Genomic DNA, 25,768 nt, shown 5'->3' on the forward strand with positions numbered 1-25,768 from the left:
CAATTAAATCATCTGTGTCTTTAGCCTATCCATTGCAGGCATTCTCCTTCAAGGTAAATCAAATACATTTGTTGAGTTTGCTTGTGCCTCTAACAGACCATAGCTACAATGATTTTCATGTTATTATATCTATTCAATGTAGTGTAAATAAGCAAGGTATTGGCAGTGATGCTATCACGGGAATCTACAAGTGTATGGATCTGCAAAACAGGAAAATACTTGATATGAACCTGCCTAACTCCACCTCAAGGGGAGGTTTGCAAACCCATATATATAACACCCAAGACCTCCCTGCAGAACCGATGTGGGACGCATCATTCCCGACCCCTTTAGACTGAACGTCATCGTGAATTAACCGGAGTCATGATTCGTTCACCCCGACCTCTCCCGAATAATGTCAGGGAACCTTTGTACATGGCCCACCGACCCATGCAGAGTGAGGCTCTGATACCAAATGATCTGAAACTGCTTAACTCCACATCGGTTCTGCAGGAAGGCCTTGGGTGTTATATATATGGGTTTGCAAATCTCCCCTTGTGAGCTAGCTTTTGAGGTGGAGTTAAGCAGGTTCATATCATTTGGTATCAGAGCCTCACTCTGCATGGGTCGGTGAGTCATTTACAAAGGTTCCCCGACGTTCTTCGGGAGAAGTCGGGGTGAATAAGTCATGACCCCTGTTGCTTCACGAGGATGTTCAGTCTAAAGGGGTCGGGAATGATGCGTCCCACATCGGTTCTGCAGGGAGGTCTTGAGGTGGAGTTAGGCAGGTTCATATCATTTGGTATCAGAGCCTCACTCTGTATGGGTCGGTGGGCCATGTACAAAGGTTCACTGACGTTATTCGGGAGAGGTCGGGGTGAACGAGTCATGACTCCGGTTATTTCACGAGGACGTTCAGTCTAAAGGGGTCGGGAATGATGCGTCCCACATCGGTTCTGCAGGGAGGTCTTGGGTGTTATATATATGAGTTTGCAAACCTCCCCTTGTGAGCTAGCTTTTGAGGTGGAGTTAGGCAGGTTCATATCAATACTGGGTGGTTTAGATGGCCACCGCTCTGATCCGTAAGTCCGTATTGAGAATTTGGAGAATGAGAGTAGAGTTGAGAGTAAAGGTTAGAACTTGTGTACCTGTCAATTCACACACACACACACACACACACACACACACACACACATATATATATATATATATATATATATATAGTTAGACTCCCATTGGGATTAATAGTGTTAAGTCATGGTAGGAGTTAATCTCCGAATATCTCAGATCATCATGGTGATAGAGTTCTTATTGGTGTAGGAGTTATTCTCCTATCGGGATTCTAACTCGTGATGCAAGTATCTCGAAATCCTGTCTTGGGAGAGGAAAATGGAGATCTCCTATGTCCGAGTGTCCCTAATGCATGATGGGCAAACATGGTTCACGAGTGAGTGTTCTTATACCAACTAGATGGGCGAGCGTACCATGGGCATGACCTCATGGGCGAACGTCCTTTACCCTGGCCCGAGGGGCGAACACCCTGTGGTATTCGGGCGAGTAGCATCAGGTAGACATGGTAAAGGAGACAGATGTGAAATGATCAAGTGAGGTCGAAAATTTTGGTCTTTAGTCGGATTGGATTTAAGCTTTACCCTCTTTCAAAACTCAACAACTTATCCCATAGTACTTCTCATCTTCCAATCCAGAGTTCCCGACACATATCCTCCACCTCATCAATTCCATCCCTTTTAGTCCCATCTCACCAATGCATATCCTATCTAATTTTAGACCATATGTCTGCATCGTAAGCTCTCCAAATCTTCAAATGGGCCTCAAACCTCCTCAACTTCACCCATTCCAACTCTACCTACGGAGCTCTGATTCACAAGCTCTGTACTTTCCATCGTTTTGACGTCTTTAAGCAACTACTCAACGAAATGCCCCTGTCATTTGGCTCTGCCGCAGGTGAAGACATTTTCATCGCTATTGAAGGCCTTGGCCAGGCTCGTATGATTGGTGACACTATCTAAGTACTTGATTTGGTTTCTAAGTTTGGCAAGAACTCATCTTTTAAAATCTTTAATTCCATACTTGATGTCCTTGTGAAGGAAGACATTGATTTGGCTAAAGGTTTCATAGGAAGAAAATGATGGGAGTAGCGTTCAAGGAAACGATTATACTGTTGGGATTTTAATGAAGGGTCTTTGCTTGACTAATAGAATTGCTGATGGCTTTAAGCTATTGCAGATTATGAAGTCCAGCAGCATGAAGCCGAATGATGTTGTTTATAATACTCTGCTTCATGCGCTCTGCAAGAATGGGGAAATTGGGAGAGCAAGGAGCTTGATGAATGAGATAAAGGAGCCTAATGATGTGATTTTCAATGTTTTGGTATCTGGGTAGTGGGTACTGTAAAGAAGACAATCTAGTTCAATCTCTGATGTTGCTAGAAAAGAGTTTCAGTTTGGGTTTTGTGCCTGATGTTGTTACACTGATGAAGGTGGTGGAAATTCTTTGCAGAGCAGCTGTACGATGGAAGCAGTTGAGATATTAGAGAGAGTCGAGAGCAAGAGAGGTGTGGTTGATGTTGTGGCTTATAATACCCTGATAAAGGGCTTCTGTAGATTAGGGAACGTGAAAGTGTGGCATCGATTCTTGAAGGAGATGGAGAGAAAAGGATGCCTTCCTAATGTAGACACATACAATATATTGATCTCTGGTTTCTGCGAGTCTGGGATCTGGATGTGGTTCTTGACATTTTGAATGATATGAAAACAGACGAGATCAGTTTGAATTTTGATACATGTGATACATTAATCGAGGGTTTAAGATCCTATAACGGATGGAAGAGTCTAAAGGTGGTTCTGGAGGTCGTTTTAGTTATGATAGTGTGTTATGTGGTCTGTACTAGAAAAATATGTGAGATGAGGCACTTGAGTGACCTGGAAAAATTATTTCCAAGAGCTGTTGATGGGAGCTGGAGGAATGCGAATATGATTCTTTTCAGATGAGTAATGAAAGTGGAATCGCAAATGTTCTTGTTTATGACTGCTTAATTCATGGATTCTGTCATGAAGGTTTCTGCAGGAAGCATTTGAGCTCATGAATAAGATGGTTGGTCATAGTTATTTTCCTGTTGTATCAAACATTTAATGCTCTCACTATTGGATTTTTCTGGGCAAGGAAAAGAAGGGAGTGCTTTGAAGCTCCTTGGTGACATGGTTGGAAGAGGCTGCCTGCCTGATGTAGGAAACTATAGTCCTCTAATTGATACTTTTTTAGGAAGGCTGCTTTCACAAGGCTTTAAGTCCGTTCTTGCAAATGGTAGAAAACAAGTTTTCAGCTCTGGTTATTTGACATGGAACTCGTGGCTTCTTTTTTCTAGTTCCGTTTGTTTCGTAGAAAATATATATAAAAAATATTTTTTTATGAAAAATTTTTTCTAAAAAAATATTTTGTATAGAAATATTTTCAGTTATTTAGTTGCAGTATTAAACTGACTCGAGTGCTCCAATCATTGAAAGATACAAAAATTGTTTTCTAGGAAAATATTTTTCGTGAAATAAATAGAGCCATAGTCAAAGAAACTATCTGGTTAGAAAGCAAGAATATATTCCATGTCATTGACCAATAGAAGACATGATTTATTAACTAATAGTAATAAAAAGATGTTTGAATTTCCCTAATTGACAATCGCATCATAATTCACTTTGATGGCTTTAAGTTTCTTGTAAGGCTCTAAAAGCCTGAATTTTTATGCTTGATATTTAATTCAAGCAGGTAATAGGAAAATTTGCTGCATTGATTAAGCTAATGGATACTCAGTTCACTAGGTAAAATCATAGGTTTGGCGGTTGAAATCACAAAATTAGATGGCGGTGTCCACTTATTGACCCTGATTCGCATAAATTGTTGAACTTTACAAGAGCAAATACTGAAAAGCACTTCTATGAGATCTGTAGATAAGGAGCTAAAAGTGCAGATAGATGGGACCAGGTATTGTTTGTTATCAATACTTATCATCTTTGTTTGTTGCTGATAACAAAGAATTTCGATGTAAATAGGGTATGCAGTTGATTTTTTTTTTTTTTTCCGTTTCTTTATTTGTTTCTTGTCTGTGATAAGGAGAATTCTTGAGACAAACAGTGCATTTTAATGGACAAAAAAAAAAAAATCTCTAGTTTCTTTTCTTGGTGGTATTCTTTGTTGGTTGATTGTTGATTGGACACGCACCAGAGTCGTAAATGATAAGGAGAATGAAAAATCAAAATCCTTGGCCAAAACCAGAGAAGGAAGGTCAGCGATGATGGGCAAACTTCAATTATGGGCATACCGACATTTTCATGAATGTATCTTTACTGGAATTGCCCCTTTTCTTTAAGATAGGTGGGGTTGGATGATCTCATCCTCTGCTTAGAGATATTGACATGTGAATGCATTTTTTTAATGTTCGGAGCAGACCCGAGTCTCCTATCCCAGGCTGTTCTTTCTATAAGGTTTTCTGTAAAATTATGTCTTATACAATGGGAAGATTACACAATCCAAAGTTAATCTTATCTTTGCACTTTTAGAATTAACATTAATCTTTCTCAAGTTTTCTTTGAAGGCAAGAACGCACAGTTGTTATGCCTGGAATTTGATTAAAGCAGGGAACTGGTAGCGGATATACAGAGATTGATTTAAATTAAGAATTGATTCAGGTAGACAGTTTTAAGGGTTTGAATCGGAATCAAATAGCTATAAGTGGTTGGTTTCAATTTGTCTTTTCAAACATTGAATCGAGATCGAATTGAAATTGATAATTTAGCTTGCCATTTTTATTACACGTGGCTGTTTTAGAGGATGTGAACCAACCATTTTCAAAATCAACAAAAATCAAACTTAAAATTGAGAATGAATCATATAAAATTGATTAAAAACTAAAATCAATTAGAACAATGATCAGTCAATTCGATTTAAATTCATTTCTTGGCTACGCCTAAATAAACTATCATTTTAATTCGAAATTAACTCAAATCAAATCAATGACTAGGCCTAGGTTGATTGCTAACAAAACATGTCTTTCTTTTATATATATATATATATATATATATATACTTTTTTCTTACTTGAAATATAATATTTAATTAATTTTAAAAGAGAAAATACAAGAGGTGGATTGTTAAAACGCCCAAGCCCATCTCAAACAAGAAACGAAACAAACTCAAAGCTCGGATATGAACCCCACCACTAGATGGCTTCTAGTAAGAAACTCTAGAAGCTTCCCTAAGGAGTGTAAGGATCTTCACCGCAATTCCTTACAGAGCACCATCGGCGAACGAGATGAAAACACCCTATAGGCGTAAATCCACAACCACCAACACCACCTCTTAGTAGAACAAGAGTCAAAACAACCAACTCCAGTGAACGCCAAAAACATAAAAGGAATAGTACAGTAAAACTCAAGAGACGCCAGAGAAGTACTCTAATAGCTTCATCGTCGCCTCCTTTACCACATGAGAAAGTAATAAGTCCAACCCTAGTCGGAGCAAGCAACACTGAGCCAAATACAGAGACATCACCAAACGAATACAATAAAGCCAAACTCTGAGCGAGGGGCTCTAATAGCATTTTTAACCCCCAACTGAAGGCCATCTTTGGATACTGCATAAACATCCATTCTTTGCTTCGGCTATGACCAAACTCAATACCAAAGCACAGCATAGATCTACAAAAGCCCTCACCAAAAGCACAAGGTCTAGAGGCTAAATCCAAATGATATATACACCCCACTCAGAGGTGAAGAGGAGCGACCCCACACTCTCTAGGTCTAGAAAGGGCCTTTCTTTCCTTGGAGGGAGAGAAGAAGGTCTAACAAGGGTTTTATCTTGCCCCATCTCTCCCAAAAAAACTCAAACAGCTCGGAGGAACCTTGAAAATTCATGAAAAATAAAAAGAGGCGTGAAGAGTAGGGACTAGAAAGTGGGTATGAAGAAAAAATTAAAAATCCTGATCACATGATGAATGTGTGATTTTGGATTTTGGTAGACGTCAAAGATAGATTTTAATGGGCATACCGACAATTTTCCTATACACGTGAACCCATTTTTTGATGCTTGTGAGCAGCCCTCTAAACCCCATAAAATAGTGACCAAGTTAGAAAATTCTTTGACGGGGTCCAGATATTTTGAATGAGTCAAATGTATATTAAAAAAATTTCAAACAGAGTGTAGCTAAGCTTTTTAAGCGTCAATTCTATAAAAATTAATTGAATATACAAAAAAAAAAAAAAAAACTTGTGGTATTTTATGTCACCTGTGCCATGGCCCCAGTGCCCTCTTCCCCAGCCCCTGCCATAAAATCCCTTTTTATTTATTTATTTATTTATTTTTAAAAATGATAATTTTTTAGACTTATTATCTTCATTAATTATTTTTACATATTATTTGTTTAAAAATAAAATATAATATTTCTTTAAATAATAAAAGGGCTAAACATGTTACGAAATGAAGAAGACTCAATACAATGTGCCTACTCTTTCATAATAATTAAGGAAAAGTGGTCATAGTCACCCTCCAATTCTGATTTGATTATCATTTGTTATTTAATCTAACTTGAACTAAATTGAGGAGATTCATTATTTTATGATTTTAATTTCTTATAATTTTTATTTTAATTTAAATTAAAATAATTTAATAATTGAAATAATTAAAAAAAAAATGGATCAACTGAAAGGATAATAAAGACTTGATTTATTAACCAATAGTAATCGCGTTGATGACAAGTTGTTTGAATTTCTTAATTGAAACCTCTGAAAGACTGAATTTTTATGCTTGATATTTAATAGGCAAATTTGCTGCATTGATTAAGCTAATGGATACTCAGTTCAGTAGGTAAAATCATAGCTTTGGAGGATGAAATCACAGGATTAGATGGCGCTGTCCACTTGCTGATCACTCTTTGATTCATGTTAATCGTTCAACTTTACCAGAGCAAATATTGAAAAGCACTTCTATATAAGATCGATTGATAAGGAACTAAAAGCACAGATAGATAGGACTAGGCACTGGATGTCTTATCATCTTTGTTTGTTGCTGATAACAAAGAATTTCGATGTAGATACCGTGTGGAATCGATGGTTTTCTTTGTTTATTTGTTTCTTGTCTGGAATAAGGAGAATTCTTGAACAGTAATAAAAGAAAATCTCTAGTTCCTTTTCTTGGTGGGATTGTTTGTTGTTTGGACATGCAGCAGAGTCGTAAATGATAAGTAAGGAGAAAGAAAATTCAAAGTCTTTCGCCAAATGGACAGAGATGATCGATGGGCAAACTACCGTCATGGGCATACCAACATTTTCATGAATGTATGTTTTCTTTTAAAGACAGGTGGGGTTGAGCGATCTCATCCACTACCAGAGATATTGACACGTGAATGTATTCTTCTATCCCAGGCTGTTCTTTCTATAAGGTTATCAGTAAAATCATTTTTTAAATAATGGTAAGATTTGGCAATCCAACGTGAATCTAATCTTTGCAGTTTACGCCAGCAAATATATAGTCAGATATTTGGGCTTATATCTGGCAGCCACTACGTCAGCCAGTTATCATTATTATTTTGGTATTGATAGATTTTATTTATTTAATTATAGGGCTTTATCTGCTCCGTCTCTCCCAAAGAAAATTAAGGGCTTAGAGGAACCCTGAAAATTCTTTGAAAGAAATAATACAGAGAGACGTGAAGAGCAGGGAATAGGGATTTAAAACCATAAATAAAACTACCCGTTTTTTTTTTTAATTATAATTTTTTAAATTTAAAAAATATTTACCTCAACTTATAAATTAATTAAGTTATAAAAATATATTGATATGTTTATTTATAATAATTTTTAAATTTATAAATTTAGTTTATAAATTAAAAAAAAATTAAGAAATTTAATTTTTATTTTAATATTTATAATTTTTTTTATAAATTAATTTGATTAAATATTTTATAATATTATTTTTATTTAATTTTTAAAATTTTATTATAAATCTCTTTTAATATTTTTTTAATTATTTTAATAATAAATATGTATATAAATTAATTTTTACCAAATACGTTAACTTTATATCAATTACTTATAAGCATTTTAATTAAATATATAACTGCTTAAAATTTTAAATATTTATAAATTTAAATTAGCTTATAAATTTTAAATGTTTATAATTTGATTTTGTTTAAACACATTCTTATATTAGAACATGACCTATAAATATTATGTATTTATGAGAATTTAACCCAAAATCATTTAGAGTGGAGAAAGCGAATTCATATAGCCGATCTCAAATTTTTTGGATAAAAACTTAGTTGAGTTGAGTTAAACACATTCTTAATATTTTTATTTTTTTATTATTATTAATTTAAAATGAAATATTATATTCCTTTAAATATTAAAGGGACTGTCTTAAATATAATCATATTTTATAATTAAAGTAAAGTAGAAGAACATATTTAATTTGTCTTTTTATAAGTAAATTACATTTATTTATAAATAAAATATTACAAATAAAATTTTAGTAAAAAATTTATTAATAAAATAATATTTAATTTAATTTAAAAATTAAAATATTATTTAAAAAATAATTATTTATAACATTTAAATTATTTTAAAATTAATTCTTTTTTTGCAAGTAAAATATTGTATAATTTGCCTAACTTGACTTAATCAAGTGACTAAAACATATGAATAATTTGATAGATTTAGATTTGAATCTCCACTCTCTCAATTTATATACTAAAAAAAAAAATTATTATCATAATAATTTTAAAATGCCGCATTGCTTTTTTTAACTAACTATCACCTACTTAAAAATAACATATATTATTTTTTTATCATTTTAATATACTAATTGATTTTAAACACATATTAATCAAACTTTTAAATTACTCAAAAGTAACTTTTAAATAGTTTTAGTAATATTTAACTTCTTATTTTTAAATTAACTAATAAATTTAAAAAAAATATTTAAGTTAAATATTAAAAGTAAGTAGTCAAATTAAATATACTCATAGTTATCCTCCTATTATAGTTTGGTTTTAATTTATAATTTATTAAACATAAATTAGATTGAGGGACAATTTTGATTTGATTAAAAATAATTTTAAAATCTATTTAAAAATAATCCTGTTTAATTTAATATTAAAAAAATTATAAATTTAAAATATAATATATATAATAAATTTCATTTATTATATATATAAATCTTACGTATTTATATCTTAATTTTTCTTAAATTGTTAACTTTAATCAAGTTTATATATATATATATATATATATATATATATATATATATATATATATATATATATATATATATATATATATATTTATTTATTTAAAGTGAAGGACATTTACATCTTTAATTAAAACACATTTTGTTTTTTTAAGAGGAAATTGAAAAAAAAAATTACATTTTAAAAATTTTTATAATTACACTCATGCTAAAAAAATTATCAATTGAATTTTATACTTTTTAATTTTTTTTAATTTTACTCTACCATCAAACTATGTCGTTAATTCACTAATGGAGACGCTATATTAGCTGTTATATCATATGCTATGCCACATTAACAATAAGGTGTAATTGGTAAAGTTGAAAAGTATAAGGATTAATTTGTAATTAATTAATATAGATATAATTGAAAAAAAAAAAGAAAGTTCAAGATTTTTTGTTTCTAGCAAATTTCCAATCCATTTTAATTTATATAAAATTTTAAATTACTTTTAAAAGTTTTAAAATTGTGAGTTAATTAACCTTTCAATTTGAATTAATTTGAATAACTTGAAAGTGTTTCAACACAAATTAGTAGTGAAAAAAAAAAAATTGTAACACCCCGAAATTTTAATTTTTATGAGCATTTTGGTATTTTAATTTTATTTAAATTTTAGGAATTTTTTTGAGATTTTTCGGATTTTAAAAATCGGGTTCGATTTTCCGAAAATATAAACTTTGATGATTTTTAAAAATTAATTTAAAGACCACGTGGCAAAACTAAAAATATATTGGGAGTCCACGTATTTTTCTGAGTTTTCTGGAATTTTTTCGGAATTTTTGGACCTCGTTTTCGGTCCCGAGGCAGAGTAAAAATTCAAAATTTTGTATTTTAAATCGAACCGGCCGAATCGAACCGGACCGGATCGGACCGATCGAATCGGACCGGCCCTTTTCCTTCTTCCTTTTTCTTTCCCCGCGCGCGCGTCCCTCTCCTCTTCTCTCTCTCTTTTCTCTCTCCTCCTCCTGCCGGCCACCGCCTCCTCGCCTCCTCGCCGGGCCGCCTAGCCTGCCCCAGGCCCGGCACGCCTGCACACCAAAACGCGCGCGATTCTCTGGCGCGCGCCGCGCCGCTTCGACTTCCCCGGCCAAATCCGGCCGATCCGGCCACCAATTGGACCGGGTCTTGTGTCCAAAATCATCTACTCGGCGAGAGCTTTCCATAGACACCAAGAACGCCGAAATCCATCGAGCGGATTGTCCGATTTTTGCTCGGGAAGATTTTAGCCCATTTCGACTTTTGGGCTAGATTTCTCGAAAACCGTGAATCCCACGAGAAAACCGAGGCCACCAGCACGCTCCATTCGTCGAGAGCTTCGCAACGACATAAATTTCGAATTTTTCCGACACCGTTTTTCGGTGGGTCCCACGGAACTTCGCAGTGTTTTTCCGAGCATTTAATGAGCTTAGAAAATTCTGAAAAATTTATGTACTAACCCCCGTGTTATGGGCTTCATGTAGGTATCCTCGATTCGCGGAAATTCGACAGTTGACCGGGTCTGCAAATTTCAGGCCAGACAGACCCGTTACCGGAAAAGTCCCCGAATTGGACCGAGGTTTTGGCTAGCCCCCCATTGTCAGACGTCCCGAGCGCGTTCCCGAAGTCGGAATCGGCAAAGGTAAACCCGAACCTTGCTTTTTCGTAATTTTCTAGTGCTTAAATAGGATTAAAAATCCATAAAATATTCGTGGTAGCTTAGAAAATTACGATTCTTTTTGCAATAGCTTAGTAATATTGCTAAGGACCGCGGGGCTAAGTTTTATAATTTTTAGAACTTGTTTGGGCAGTTTTTGCAAAAATGATCAATAATAAGGACTAAATTGAAATTTTGCGTATTGTGATGGATGACTGATTTGATGGGCCCAGGAGGGGCTGTGTGATATGATTGAACTGTTGATATATGGATTGTGAGTATAGAAGTGTGTTTTGAACCCTTTGCGGGTTGGGTAGGTCTAGGTATAGGGGAGACTCTGCCGGATTTTCGGCACGACTTAGGACGTAATTGGTCTTTTTCTTTGTTTGTATTGAGTCAGATTGTATTAAATAATTGTAATATAATTGTCAGGTGAGCCGGGACAGCCTTCTTCCTCCGCCCAGCCGCCACAGTAATTTGTCGTCCAGTTTGTGAGTAAAATATTAATTTTAATTGTAATTTCGATATTATTATATGTTCAGCATGCCCATGCATCACTTATATGCATATATTTATTTAGTTAAACTCTAGGCACGAATTATGTTGCATTCATAATCATTAATGTGCCATGAATGTTGTTGTGGTAATTTGGAGCGGTGTCGTGCGTTGGCGTGCGTGTGATGTGGTGTGGACTATGGATAGGGCCAGGCGATCACGCTTGAGTAATTGGGACCCGATCCTTCGAGGGGTAGTCACGGCTTGAGTAATTCTGGGACCTCGATTTGGTTATTAAGTGGAAGTCCGAGCTTGAGTAATTACCGGCACCAGTTGGATTTAAGAGAGTCAGATAGGGATCACCCCATATGTTATGATTGATACTACAGATGTGTGAGTGCTCCAAATTACCTTTTGATGTTATGATGTGAAAATGTTGTTGATGTTGCATTTCACTCTACAGGTGCATTAGTTCTAGATAGTTATAGAGATTATGGTTAAAATTGATATTTTACTCTGAGTCGAACGCCACTCCTGTTCAAAAATTTTTACAGCCACAGGAGGATATTTATTCGGTTAACTCGCTTATACTTCGCAGTTGTTTATCGATAATTGTGTAATTTTATTTACTCTAGAATTTCCGCATGTGTTAGCGAGAATTATTTGAATTTGGTCCGTAATATTATATTCATGTTGGACCAGAAACTTAATATTTTAAGTCTGCTTTGATGGATTGCATGAGTGAGCAGAGCTCCAAATTATTATTATGTTGATGAGTATGTGGAGGGTGAGCTGAGCTCCCCAATGGATGGTTTATTGTGTTTACAGGTCGGGTGAGTCGAAAACTCCCCGTTGGAAAGTCCATTTTATGGCCGGACTCTGTCCGTTTGTTTTCTTGAATTTGGGCCCAATGGGCCTTAGAGTTGGGTTAATGAACAGTTAGGCTTACTACGGGCCTCGGGGGCTTTAGGCTGGCCTAGGTCCTAGTGCCGGTCCGGCCCATGGGTTGAGTCGTGACAAAAATGAAAAGAGGCAGGCATAGAATGACCTGAAATGAAGTAATATAAAAAAAATTTATAATTTTTAAATATTAATAAAAAATTAATTTTGAACATAACTAAAATGGTAAAAAATAATATATGTAGTTAACTTTAATTAGTTTAAGAGACTTAATTATTATTATTATATATATTTTAATTAATTATATATAACTTTTATAATAAATATTTAAGAAAATTTATTTTTTAATTTTTAAATTATATTAAGAATAATTGCATATAAAGTACCGGTAAAAAATTATTCAATTTAAATATAATTAGTATTTTAAATATATAAATCTATTTCAAATCTTATTATACATAAATAATGCATAAATTCATTTAATTTATATATTTTAATTAATATTTTATATAAAATATATTTATAATTAATAATTTATATTTAAAATTTGGATAAATTTTAAAAAAATTATTAAAAAAATCTGCACTTCCAATTTTTTTGCCATTATATTTTACATTGATCAAATTATCAATTAAATTTTATATTTTTTAATTTTTATTAATTATATCCGATTATCGGTGTGCTGTGATAATTGAGGTAATATCGAATTCAAATCACATTGAACTTAGGCAAAATATCACAAAATTTTTAAAAATTCATATTTCAACCGCAATTTTTTTTTTTTTATATATAAAAAAAACCACCGTCCTTGGTCAATTTGCATTTAGATCGTTGCTGGGAGTGGAACTCTTCGCCTCAACTTGTCCCATTTCTTCCCCCCTTTCTATTTCATCCATCTATAAAAACTGGAAGACACATATATCTTCTTTTGATCTCTTCATTTCCAGTTGTCTTTCCTGCAAAATATCTCTCTCTGAAAGGCTGAAACTTTCCACACCGATCTCTAAATCCTCTCTGCTCAACACAACTTTCCAATCAGAAGCATGGGATTTGATAAAGAGGCAAGCTCGTCCTCTCGTGTGCTTCATGTACCATCCTTTCCTAGAGAAGACACGCCACTTCTAGGCAAGAAAACCCCACTTTCCTCTACGTTCAAGACCTTTGCCAATGTCTTCATAGCCATAGTTGGAGCAGGTGTTCTTGGCCTCCCTTACACCTTCAAGAAAACAGGATGGCTAATGGGTTCTCTCATGCTCTTCTCTATTGCTTTCCTTACCTACTATTGTATGATGCTCCTCGTCCACACTCGCCGCAAGCTCGAATCTATTCAAGGCTTCTCAAAGATAGCTTCTTTTGGTGATCTGGGCTATACTGTTTGTGGTCCCGTTGGTCGTTTTGCTGTGGATGCCATGATCGTCCTTGCACAAGCTGGGTTTTGTGTTAGCTACCTCATTTTCATCGCAAACACTTTAGCCTATGTTTTTAATCGTCAATCAAATGAAAAAATTCTGGGTTTTTTAAGTCCCAAGTCTTTGTATATATGGGGTTGTTTTCCTTTCCAGTTGGGCTTGAATTCGATTCCAACACTGACCCATTTGGCTCCTCTGAGTATTTTTGCTGATGTGGTTGATCTTGGAGCTATGGGTGTGGTGATGGTGGAGGATGTGATTGCCTTCTTAAAAAATAAGCCTGTTTTGGAGGCTTTTGGTGGGTTTTCTGTTTTCTTTTATGGTTTGGGTGTGGCTGTCTATGCCTTTGAAGGGATTGGCATGGTATTGCCATTAGAATCTGAGGCAAAGGACAAGGACAAGTTTGGAAAAGTGTTGGGATTATGTATGGCATTCATTTCTCTGTTGTATGGAGGATTTGGGGTTCTGGGTTACTTTGCCTTTGGTGAAGCAACCAAAGATATAATCACCACTAACTTGGGGCCGGGGTTGGTGAGCAATCTTGTTCAGTTTGGTCTGTGTGTGAACCTGTTCTTCACATTTCCATTGATGATGAACCCCGTTTATGAGGTGGTGGAGAGGCGGTTTTGCGATTCTAGGTACTGCTTGTGGCTGAGATGGGTGGTGGTTTTTGCAGTAAGCATGGTGGCTCTGTTAGTACCCAATTTTGCAGATTTCTTGTCTCTTGTGGGGAGCAGTGTGTGCTGCGCTCTTGGATTTGTGCTGCCTGCTCTGTTTCACTTGATGGTATTCAAGGAAGAGTTTGGTTGGAGTGGTTTGGTTATTGATTCGACCATTCTAGTTTTTGGGGTCGTCGTTGCAGTTACCGGAACCTGGTCTTCTTTATTGGAGATATTCGGGTCTAGTTCTTCCTAAGTGACAAGATTTTAATCTTCCTTGTCCTTTCTTGTTTTGCCATCTTGAGAGCCTTATTCGTCGTTGAAAAACATGGAAAATTCTTAGCTGAGTATAGGATGAAGTCCTTAGCTGTTAACTGGACTTCATTTCTCCCAATCCAGTTATCCTTTCTGTTATCTGAGAATAAGATGTACTTTTCTCAGTCTTGAATAAAATTTTTTCTTCCGATATAAAAAAAAAAAAAGAAGAAAATTCTTACTTACCTCGGGGTAGCAAAAAATATGAATTTGCATTTATCTGCTAGATCTATCATAAGTTTAGCGAATGTATCAGACTATCTTGAAAAATATTAGTAGACCATGTAATATAGAAACAGGTGTAAGCATTGGGCAAATATTATGTTGTATCCTTGATAAACAAAAAAATTTGGTATCTTTTCTATGCGTAACTTAAAGCATGTTTTTCCTCCTTTTTTTTTTTTTTTTTTTTTTTTTGAACCCTTGAAACACGTTTAACTCGCACAGCCTATGGTTTACACCCTCTCCTGTATAGTAGGACTGTGCAGAGATGAGCGAATATTAACGGTGATACATTTGTGCCATCTGATCATGCGCAAGGCCAAGTATTTGATTGTTTGAAGCGTACTTTCTTAGAAATTGCTTTCTTTTCTTAAACTCAAGGTCTCCGATCTTGGGTTTGCTCTCCCCACCGACATTATAGATAACTTTTGTCCTCATCTTTTGGCATTCGTCTTTTAGCAGGTCTGAATTCCAAATAAAGCACCTTTGATCTGTGTTTTTCTGATTTATTGTGTTTATGAGGCCTGCGTGTTTGCTTTCATCTTGTTTTTCTTGGTTCTTTTGATCTGAATCCCATAGTCGCATTTTCTCAGGGCGAGAAACAGAATAATTTCAATTCTTCTTATCATCAAATGATATTTTACAGCATTTCTTTTACAAATTACACAATCTAATTTGTCCCCACCAAGTGACCATTAAGAATTTAGTTTCAGATAATCTTTTTAAATGAAAAAAAAAAAAGAAAATAATTCAATTTGACTTTCATATCACAAGTAGTGTTTAAGAGTATCTGTTTGAAAAAATTACATATAATTCATGTGTCCTGATCAAAAATTACAACAACAAAAAACTAAAAAGTAAATTCAATTTAACAAAAGAAAAGACCTGCAAAATCCAACAAGGCTAACATCACAAGGTACAGCCAATAATTCACCACCACACGCTATGTACTCATGGAAGAACCAGGCCGCCACACCTACACAGGACCAAATCTCATCGACCATAAAAAATAAACAAGAAAAAGCTTCATATGGAGGAAAGCACGAGTAGTATCATATCCACTTCCTGATTAAAAAGCTTTCCAGTCATCAGAACTTTTTTTTGGAGTTTCCCTCTCTACTGATGTCTTAAATAGCCCAGTAGAGCCAAATGGATCAGAGTCGTCAAATGATGAGAATTGACTATTATCAGTCTCTCTAGAGCCACGTACAGAATCAAATCTGGCAAAGGAATTGCCATAGGACTGGAAGAATCCACTGTCATTGGCATTAAATGAATCAAATCTTGAGAACCCATGACCCTGATCCGAGTCTCTAGTGTCTCTAAATGAATCAAAACTTGATGGGAACCCATGACTGTTATCAGTCTCTCGAAACGAATCAAACCTTGATGGGAGACTCTGACTGTTATCAGTGTCCCTAAACGAATCAAACCGTGAGAAACCATGACTCTGATCAGAATCTCTGAAAGAATCAAACCTTCCATGACCTTGATCAGAATCTCTGGATTCTCTAAATGAATCAAACCTTGATGGGAAGCCATAACTTTGATCAGAGTCCCTAGCGCTGTTCATGGAATCAAATCTTCCAAGAGAGTGGCGTGGGGATTGAAATAGTCCACTGTCATGCATACTGAACGAATCAAACCTAGATAAGCTGTCAAAGGAGTGGTCCTCCGACCCTTCACTAAACTTCCGTGGAGAGCTCCCAAACTTATAGGCAGGGGTGCCAGGAACAGAATCTGAAAATCCAAATGACCCCTGGTTATGGGCTGAGGTGCTGGGAACAGAATCCACAATCCCAAAGGAGCTCTTCCCCTTGTTATAGGCTGGGGTGCTGGGAACAGAATCCGCAAAACCAAAGGAGCTCTTTCCCTGGTTGTAGGCCGGGGTGCTGGGGACAGAATCTGCAAACATAAATGTGTTCTTCCCCTGGTTATATGCAGGGGTACTTGGAACAGAATCTGCAAACAAGCTTCTCCCCTGATCATATGCAGGGGTGCCTGGAACAGAATCTGCAAAAACAGATGTGCTCTTCCCCGGGTACATATTATCTGCACGTGAGGATCCTGTCTTTATTGGATTTAGAGCAAATTCACCCATACCAAATAGACTTTCACTGTGAGAATCATGATCCAAGTCCTGCAAGAGAAAATTTAGACTAATTCAGCCTATAAATGCAAAGGCAAGGCCAAATAGAAGAAATGTTGAAAACCGCTCCAAAAATAAATAATAAATAAATTCCAAATTTTTGGCAATGGTGACAACCATAAAAATAAAGGATCATAACATGACACGTGCTTGAATGTGCATTAAGACAGATTCCGATCTCTAACTTTGACGTAAAACAGCATTTTGGAAATTCATTCTTGATGTCAATGTCAAATTAAAGGGAGAAGACTTCTTGTGTTCACATACCTTGCCATTAACAGAATCAAAGCCCCAAACAGATTCTGTATCATAATGAGTGTCAAATGTACCCCAGTCATGTTCATCACCATTTTTATCCCCAGAAATTTCAGTGCTACCCATGTCACTGCATAATTATGATGCCGGTAAGGTCAGACATCCCAATGAAGCACTCAAAGTAGAAAGATGAAAATAGGAAATAGATACTTTAGCTTAACTGCTAAGCAATGCCATAAAATTGTTTGGAAATTGACACTTGAAATCAAATAGCAGTGAAGTAAAAGAAAATCAAGTAAGAATCCACAAATGCAAACAAACCTTTGGATTTCTTTAGTGTGGGGTGAACTATCAGCACCAGTACTCTCTTTGAATGGAGAATCTCGGAATTCATGCAATTGGCTCTCTGTTGGACTTCTTCCAGCACCAGCAGGACTGTCTGGCAGACTCCTTGCCGTGCCATTCTCACTATGGTAGTGAGTTGATTCTTTCTCTTGAGCTGCTTCACCTAGTCTTGCATCGTTCTCTGACATTGCTGCAGCCTTTGAGGGTGAAGCACTTAAATCCTCATTTGTGGGAGTGGTTACTTTTTGAACTAAATATTTCTGTTTTGGAGGGGCTACAACATTTTGCACATCCAGAGTGAGCTCTTTGACAAACATGAAACCTGCATTAGAAGACGAATTCTTAATGAAGGGATAAAGGGTCCATCTCTGGATAAAATTTACCAAGATAATTGAAAATGAACAAAAACATTCAGCAGGCTAATTGTTCAAGGTACCTTCATCTTCAAATTTATCCCAATCTTCATCCCAGTCAGCTGCCCCTTCTTGAATTCCAGGTTGCCAGCCTTAAGAAAGATAACACAAAATAAAATAAGAAATAAACTGAGAACCAAAAAAAATGTAAGGATGAGTTCTTGTATTCCAAAATATCAAATTAAAACACAATTATAAAATGAATCTAATAGAACGTAAGTACAAATGAGAAAAAAGAAACATAATTATATAGAGTAGTTTACAGAAAATAAAAACTGAAACATAATTATATAAAGCGTTATACAGATAATAAAAAAATGAACTGTGTACAGCTTTTCAAGTGCTCAGAGGAAAGCTATACGATAGGCATTACAATCAAATTCTTCAATTAGCATGAAAGGAAAATTAGCACCAAATAAACAGCCAGATAAAATCTATCAACAGATTCTGACCAGTATTCTAGATTCATCAACTACAAAAATAATCTAATAACACACATGACTTCCTAATTTTGTTTCTTTATTTAAAAACAATTGATTTTCATTCTCAAGGCCACAATCACATGCATAGAATCATTCCTTGAAGCAGCAGCAAAATATTACAACAACAGGCAACAAAAAAGAATCAGACATGTTTCCTTCTTAAATTGCATCGGAATGTACTATTTTGATTCTACATTAAAACCATAGACCTTTTTGACCTTCCATCTAAAGAGAAAACGGTCCCCTTCACCTAGGCTAGGTACTCATTTTGCATAGGTTTTTAGCTTAATATACTGAATCCATTATTTGGACTCATTATAAGTTGAAAATTTGCTCCTTTTACTTTTACTTTTTTATTTTTTATTGAAAGCTCCTTTTACTATTTTTTTAATAATTTGTTCCTTTTACTTGGCTTGAAGCCTTGAGTGCAATACCAGGAACAGCATATTATCTTCTTGGTGGAATTGCCAAATTTCAGGCATCTTCTTACGGGGAATTATTCCATTAAGATAATGGCTTGGATGATTTGCAAGACATTTATGAATCATACACCAGATAAATCAATAGCTTACCAGAATTTCCCTATTAAATTTGAGATCAAGTCATTGCAATATTCCAATTTCTTATGTCTTTCCAAACATGATCAAATACATTATGAAATTGTGCAGAGAAATGAAAGCAAATTTAGAGAAATAGTTTAATGGCAGTTTCATCATATGTTGTCTGTTTGAAGAGTGCCAAAGTGATACAAAGATGGCAAAATCGTGTTTCACTAGAGATACCAAATGGCATATTTTGCCAAGTGAGACACAAAATGATAAATGGCCAAACTCAATATACACTATGATTTTCTAGATGAGATGTGTGACAGCTAAGCCAGAGGATTAATAAGTTCATGGACATACCAAAGGGAAGCTCAACCAGTAAGATTGGCTTAGCACGCAATCCATATTGTTTACAGCGTTCATTGACACTTTTTACAAGTTCTTCAAGACGGGACAGTATATTCTCAGATCTCTCCTGCAAAGGCGAGAAAAATTGGTCTTACAGCCAAGTTACATATTTTCTCTAAAAATCAAATATATTATAATGTACCTTGAAAGTATCATCAGTAGTGCTTTCTTGTTCCATTTTAACAATTGCCCGATATAATTCCATTTTCTTCTCCTGCAAGTGGTCCATTTCTATTTAGTTCAACTGAAATTTGTGAGAAAAAAAATCTTATGCAAAAGGTTAACAGAAACTTTGAATTTGATAGAAAGCCCAAAGAAACCAGAGATGACATTCAAAACAGTGCACCAAAAAAGGAAAAAGGGTTTGACAATGGGCAGCCAAAGTTGATAAATACCTGAATATCACGAAACGTGGCCTCTTCAATTGTTAATTTAGACGCTACATCCCCAGTCTGCTTGTATTTCTCCTCATATTTCTTGGCTAATGCCTCAACCTGATATTCAAGTTGCTCAAGTTAATCTCCCAAACAGCAAACTCTGAAATGGAAAATATAAGCAAATCTGCATAAGAGATGGAGATACCTCGCGTTTATCAGCAGCCACTCTCTCTGTTACCTCATTTAGTCGACTGTCACATCGGCTTTTATATAAAATCTAACACCAATTAACAAAACATAACACAATATTATCAACACATCACATCTAACACTGCAAAAATTAATTAAAATATTTTCCTCCTCTCCCACTCATTCAATCTAATGTCAAACAAGACATCAAATATGGCACGAATAAAGATCCAGCATAAACATTTTGACTAAAAGATGCATTTTTATACACACTAAATAATAGAAACACTGAGAAAGGATTGTTAAATGCCAAATCATAGTACAGAAAGAGGGAGCATGCTTACAAGTTCCTGCATCTTAACACGGTAGAACTCAATTTTCTGTCTAGAATCTGCTATTTCCTTTTCCAATTCTTCAACCTTCAGTTGAAAAGAGGGGAAAAGTCAGCACATAAGTATCTACTAAAGTTGTTCAAATTATTTCAAGTCAAAATGGAACCTTTAAAGGACATAATTTGATCCAATTCAATATTACTCCCTCTATCCCACATATATAAGCTTACTTCTATTTTTACATGGACTAAGAAAATATAGTTAATATAGTTAAAGCAATAAATTTTATGCATTCTTTTCCTAATAAACCCCCTACTCATACTGCTCCATTAAAAATTAAATAACTGGTGTTACTAAATTATTCTTGAAACTAATAAATTTTACTTTTTCAATTCATATTAAATAAGGGCATATTAGTAAGTTATAAATAAACTACTATTTTGAAAAGGAAAGTGCGCTATAATTTGGAACAGAAAAAAAAAAAGGAAAGTAAGCCTATTTTTGTGAGATGGGAGTAGTAACAATCAAAATCCCTCAATTGGAAATATATATAGATATGTGTGTGTGTGTGTGTGGAAAACAGGACCAAGAGAACGATGCAAAATTGAGTGCACAAAAAGTTTAAGAAGTGCCTTTTTATCAGCCTGTGCTGCCTCTTGGAACTTTGACTTCAGAGAATCCTGCTCCTCCTGGCTAAGTTGATCAACAAGATGCTTTTCCAGAACAGGAACTTTGGACTTTAGCTGAGGGGGTGGTTTTTCATCAGCGTATTGAACAGGAGGCCTTGGTGGCCTTGCTGCAGCAGCAGGTGCTGGCCTTGGACCCATCACAACTTGTGGTGGTTGAGAACCTGTGAAATTTTATTTCCCTTTTAAAAGGCGTAACCACAATAAAAGAAAGAGGAAAGAAACTAAGATGACATTAGGTAAACAATACCAGAAGCAGGTCTCCAAGTTCCACTGCTAGTGCCATATGAAGCGGTAGGGTAGCTTGTGGCAGATAACAGAACCTCATCAGACGTTACAGATCTTGGAAGTGTTGTAGGAAGAGAACAGCCTTCTCTATAACGTTCCATCAAATAGAGCGCTGTACAAAACTCCCTCCAAGAAAGCATACTGTCCTTGTCTTGATCAGATAAATCCCAAACGTGTTTTAAGATCTCTGATACACCAAGAACAATATTATACGTCTGTCATGTAATATGAGAATGCAATGGTTTCCACTAAAGAAATTCTTAAGTTAAAAAGCTGTCATATATATGGAAACTATAGGTAAAGCTTCAACCTGAATTACTGAAGAATTATTATATGATTAAGAGAAAGATTGATAAGAAAAGGAAAAATCCTCGATGACTACCACATACTATGCAGCTAATTAATTTTGGATGCTTTGGCATCACCACCAATGATCAAAATTAGTCCCAAGAAATAGTAAAACTGAAGTTCAGTTTCCTAGCAAGCTGTTCTTTTGCCAATCTATCTGATGCAAAAGTATGTTCAGCCTTGCTATATTCTTCATATGAAGTTCTTAATTTAGCCCAAATAATGTAAATTTTCAAAATGGTAATAGGATACCAAACTAGAAGCATTACACATTTCTGAGGATTTAGCCCAAATTTGTTTGGAGTGGAGAAAACGAATCCATATAGCCGACCCCAAATTTTTGGGATAAAGGCTTAGTTGAGTTGAGTTGAGTTTAATAGGATACCCAAGCCGACCCCAAATTTTTGGGATAAAGGCTTAGTTGAGTTGAGTTGAGTTTAATAGGATACCCAAGTTCCATCAAGGGAAACAGTAACTGTTACAACAAGCTGCAACAAGCAAAATTACCCATGACTATTCTCATTAAGTTTGCCATATTCTGATTCCATTATCTACCTTCAACAGTATTTTACCATCAACGAACTCATCTTGAAGCTACACAGTTGAACTTGCATAAAAAGAAACAAAAAAATATGTTGTAGTCTACCTCTTGGCAGCCTCCAACTTAAGAAAAGGTTGCGTGCCTGTTCACCAGTAATTTTTCCATCTCTATCTGTGTCGACCTGCACAAATACTTTCATATACTTCTGAATACCAGAGTGAGTCATCTTTGGCCATGAGGGCTGGGATTGACTGGAATCTGAATTCCCAGCTCCAACAGTAAACCCAGATGAAGGAGTAACAACAGAACCTTGAGCTGTAACAGGCTGGTTCTGTCTTCCTGTTGATTGCCCACCAACAGGTTGCTGAGAAAATGTACTCTGCAAGGTGTCAAGAGAGCTTGGCTTGACTGAAGGTTGGGACCCAAGAGAAGATGGATTAATTCCCAATGAGACAGGTAAGGTACTCGTAGATGACACAGCTGATGAGGAACTTTGTGCTTGTTGAGCAGGAGTTGCAGAAAATACATCTCCAAAAACTGATTCCGAGGCAAAGCCATTCCTTGAAACTTTAGAATCCTTAGATGCAGATTGTTTGGAGGCCACAGCTGCATCTTGAGGTTTTGGTATACTAGAAGGTGTCTGTTCAGTGGCCAACTGCGGTCTATGTTGGACAGAGGGCATCAACCATGATGCTGTTGGCCCAAATCCATCCTGAATTGCAGGAGGACTAAACCCCCTACTTTGACTTTGGGTAGTTGGGACACCTATACCTCCACCAGCCCGATCAGTTAAGATATTTGAATTTGGAGGGCGAGAAACAGCCATGGTAGTACCCCTAGGCACACCATGGCTTGCAGGCACTTGTGGTGGATGAAACACGAAATTGGGATGCATAGATTGGGGTGGCCTCATAAACTGATTTTGCTGAGATGGGAAGTAGTGCTGGTTTGTGTTTGCATTTCCAGGCATCTGTGGTGGTCTGATACCAGTGATTTGAGATAACACTGATGTGGCGCCAGCCATCTGAGGGGCAGGTGTCACTGCATTAGGAGCAGGCCTCGGTGCAAGGTTTATCTGAGGAGCCGGAATTTTAGCCGAAGCAGGACCATACAACGCTGCCTTCACCATATCTGGAGTCAGCTCACGCTTACTTTGTGCCACAGTAACAAGCTTAAGAAAATTATAGAACTCTTGCCAACCAAGGAAACCAACTTTTCTCTGGTCAGTAAGCATCCACACCTGAATAGGACAGAAATGGAGCAATTCTGTGAGTTTAGTGCAGCAAGACTCAGTCAGCATGAATTTTTCTGGGGGAAAAAGAGAAAAGTTGCTCTCTTTCTTTTAACAGAAGTAAAAAGTTTCCCTTCAGAGCCTTTTTGCAATACATCTACCAATAATCAAACATATAAATGAAGGTTAGAACCTTAGTGAGCTTAATTACCTGTAAATTATAAAGATATCAGGGTGACACAGCAACATGGAGTAGAAAGTAAGTAAAGTGATAAATCTACAAAGTCCAAAATAGAACTACCAATTTCATATGCCACCCTGGAAAGATGCCTGCATCTTAAACTCAAACTGCAAGACGCATTATGAACTGAAGGACATGAAAATTAAATCTACTATACCAGCAGCACTCCATTCAACTCCAATTCTGGCAGAATGCGAGTCAGACTCCAAGTTACTCTTAGAAGCTACTTCCAACTAGTGCAAATTCAAGGTAATATCCTCTATTGCATTCTAACCTATCGGGTTTAGACTGAAACACCAAAAGCCTAGAAGGATCGTCTAAACGTATGCACGGTTTTTCAACTATTTGCAGAAGATTAGTTACATTGATATCTTATCTCAAAACAAAGTGCCATAAATTGTGCACCAAACTGATGAGAAAGAAGAAGAAGTCTCATCAACTGACGCAACATCCAAAACGGTTAAAAATAACACATTACTCCAATCTAAAAGTCAGAATTATCCTTGAAGTAGTATTGTCTAGGGATTGATCACCCCAATTAACGCTATATACTGAATCTGACTGAAAATTCCAAACAATCTAATATACACCTCGTAACCTTCAAGCATATAGCTCCAGAGTTTTGGCAGAGGAAACAGGAGAATTGAGAAATGAAAGAAGAAGAAGAAGAAGAAGAAGAGATGACAAATACCTGAGCAAGGACTTGTTTGGGTAAACCAGAACCTTGAAAGAAAGCAACGGCTTCAGCTTCACTGATCTGACCATCGCCATTCAAATCTGCTCTCTTGAAATATGCATCGAACAGATCTGTATTCGCCATTTTCAATCAAATTGAATCCAGCCTCAAATGCTGGATGAATTTGGAGGATCAATTGCCCAGCTTTTTATTAAGGGATATCATTAAATTAAAAAAACCGATTGCCCAAACCCCTGGCGAGAAAGAGAAGCGAGAGAGAGAGCATCCAGAAAAGGAAGAAAACCTCGAGCCCACCCGCATGCCAGCTGTTACATGCGTGGCTAAAAAACACTGGTTGGTGATTACAACGGTGCCGTTTTATCTCTAAAAAAAGTAATAATTTGAAAAACAACTGCCAGCTGACAAGGTTACCGCCCGATCATCCATCATAGGAAACGACGCCGTGTTTTGCAGCCAAACCACAGTCAAATCCAACGCCCGCCCTGCAAATGACTAGTGCATCTTTTGCTTCACCATTTCTTCCATTTGCAAATACTGTCATCTCATTTTTGTAAGTTTTATACATAATCAACTGTAATGTCATGACAATTAGTATACCGACTATGCCTTTATTTCAAATAGCTGCAAGGCTATTGCACATTTGACTGCTTGCTGAGTTGCACTGTTATGGGAAAAATCGGGTTTGCAAATTCCTTATGACTACATCAAATAGCAGGCTTTGTGGTGGATTGCCGATCAAGACATTGGAAATTCTGTGAACATATATAAATCACATTAAAAAAAAAAAAAAAAAAACTGAAAAGCCTCAGACACAGTGAATGTTTCCTTTAGGTCTGGCTGTGCTCAACTTTTTGAACCAAATTCAATATGATTGTATTGTAGATATCTCTCATTTACAAATTACAGAATGAAACTCACTTCTGTTTAATTTATTGTAAAGATTCTTTGCTTATTGCATATAAGTTGGTGGGCAGGCCAGGGTTTTTACTCGTGTTTGGGTCTTTGGACCGAAGCAAAGACTTTGAAAGGCTTTTTTCAAGTCTCTCCAGCCATTGATGATTTGATGTTTGGTTGGCAACAAGCGATTAGACGATTAGCACATATAAAGTTAAGCATAGTGCGTACTAAATCGTATTTTACCACGTGTCACGTTTCTTTTACAATTGACTTCTCAGTAAATTATTATTTTACCACTTAAAATTAACTTTTCATAAACTTGTATCGTTTTTAAAAATTAAATTAAAATTTAAAAGTTTAAAATTTCCGACGGGATTTAATTACTTTTAGAAAGCTTTTTCTCTAGAAAAGCCTATCAGAAGGACAATTATAATATATGGG

At 35.8% G+C, this 25,768-nt stretch overlaps 2 protein-coding genes, 1 long non-coding RNA gene and 1 pseudogene across 3 annotated transcripts; 3 read left to right on the plus strand and 1 right to left on the minus strand.

Annotated features, from left to right (window-relative positions):
* The first annotated feature begins 1,574 nt into the window (after nucleotides 1-1,574).
* Nucleotides 1,575-4,396, plus strand: LOC110669786 (pentatricopeptide repeat-containing protein At2g17525, mitochondrial-like; annotated as a pseudogene).
* A 5,945-nt stretch (nucleotides 4,397-10,341) lies between these two features.
* LOC131174520 (uncharacterized) lies at nucleotides 10,342-11,463 on the plus strand. The gene is made up of 3 exons (XR_009144855.1): nucleotides 10,342-10,628; nucleotides 10,731-10,888; nucleotides 11,336-11,463. It is a non-coding gene; the product is annotated as an uncharacterized LOC131174520 (long non-coding RNA).
* A 1,653-nt stretch (nucleotides 11,464-13,116) lies between these two features.
* Nucleotides 13,117-14,866, plus strand: LOC110669844 (amino acid transporter AVT3B). The gene has a single exon (XM_021831675.2). The coding sequence runs from the start codon at nucleotides 13,342-13,344 to the stop codon at nucleotides 14,620-14,622; it is 1,281 nt and encodes a 426-aa protein (XP_021687367.2). The 5' UTR covers nucleotides 13,117-13,341; the 3' UTR covers nucleotides 14,623-14,866.
* A 783-nt stretch (nucleotides 14,867-15,649) lies between these two features.
* On the minus strand, nucleotides 15,650-24,725 carry LOC110669793 (actin cytoskeleton-regulatory complex protein PAN1). Its single transcript, XM_021831564.2, has 13 exons — nucleotides 24,425-24,725; nucleotides 22,367-23,501; nucleotides 21,335-21,559; nucleotides 21,031-21,248; nucleotides 20,411-20,485; nucleotides 20,083-20,154; nucleotides 19,896-19,994; nucleotides 19,643-19,714; nucleotides 19,453-19,567; nucleotides 18,089-18,157; nucleotides 17,629-17,974; nucleotides 17,320-17,437; nucleotides 15,650-17,043 (listed from the first exon to the last, which is right to left on the minus strand). The coding sequence occupies exons 1-13, from the start codon at nucleotides 24,551-24,553 to the stop codon at nucleotides 15,973-15,975; spliced, it is 3,744 nt and encodes a 1,247-aa protein (XP_021687256.2). The 5' UTR covers nucleotides 24,554-24,725; the 3' UTR covers nucleotides 15,650-15,972.
* Between the last annotated feature and the right edge of the window lie 1,043 nt (nucleotides 24,726-25,768).

This window comes from Hevea brasiliensis, chromosome 16 (assembly GCF_030052815.1).
Source record: "Hevea brasiliensis isolate MT/VB/25A 57/8 chromosome 16, ASM3005281v1, whole genome shotgun sequence".
NCBI lineage: Eukaryota > Viridiplantae > Streptophyta > Magnoliopsida > Malpighiales > Euphorbiaceae > Hevea > Hevea brasiliensis.

What these genes read in the sequence shown, in the direction of transcription:
- LOC110669844 (XM_021831675.2), top strand. Translation starts at nt 13,342, where the DNA reads ATGGGATTTGATAAAGAGGCAAGCTCGTCCTCTCGTGTGCTTCATGTA.
- LOC110669793 (XM_021831564.2), bottom strand. Translation starts at nt 24,553, where the DNA reads ATGGCGAATACAGATCTGTTCGATGCATATTTCAAGAGAGCAGATTTG. An exon ending in CAGCACAGGCTGATAAAAAG is followed by an intron (nt 20,486 to 21,030) that starts GCACTTCTTAAA and finishes TTTCAACTGAAG; the next exon opens with GTTGAAGAATTGGAAAAGGA. An exon ending in TGGCTGCTGATAAACGCGAG is followed by an intron (nt 19,995 to 20,082) that starts GTATCTCCATCT and finishes CTTGAATATCAG; the next exon opens with GTTGAGGCATTAGCCAAGAA.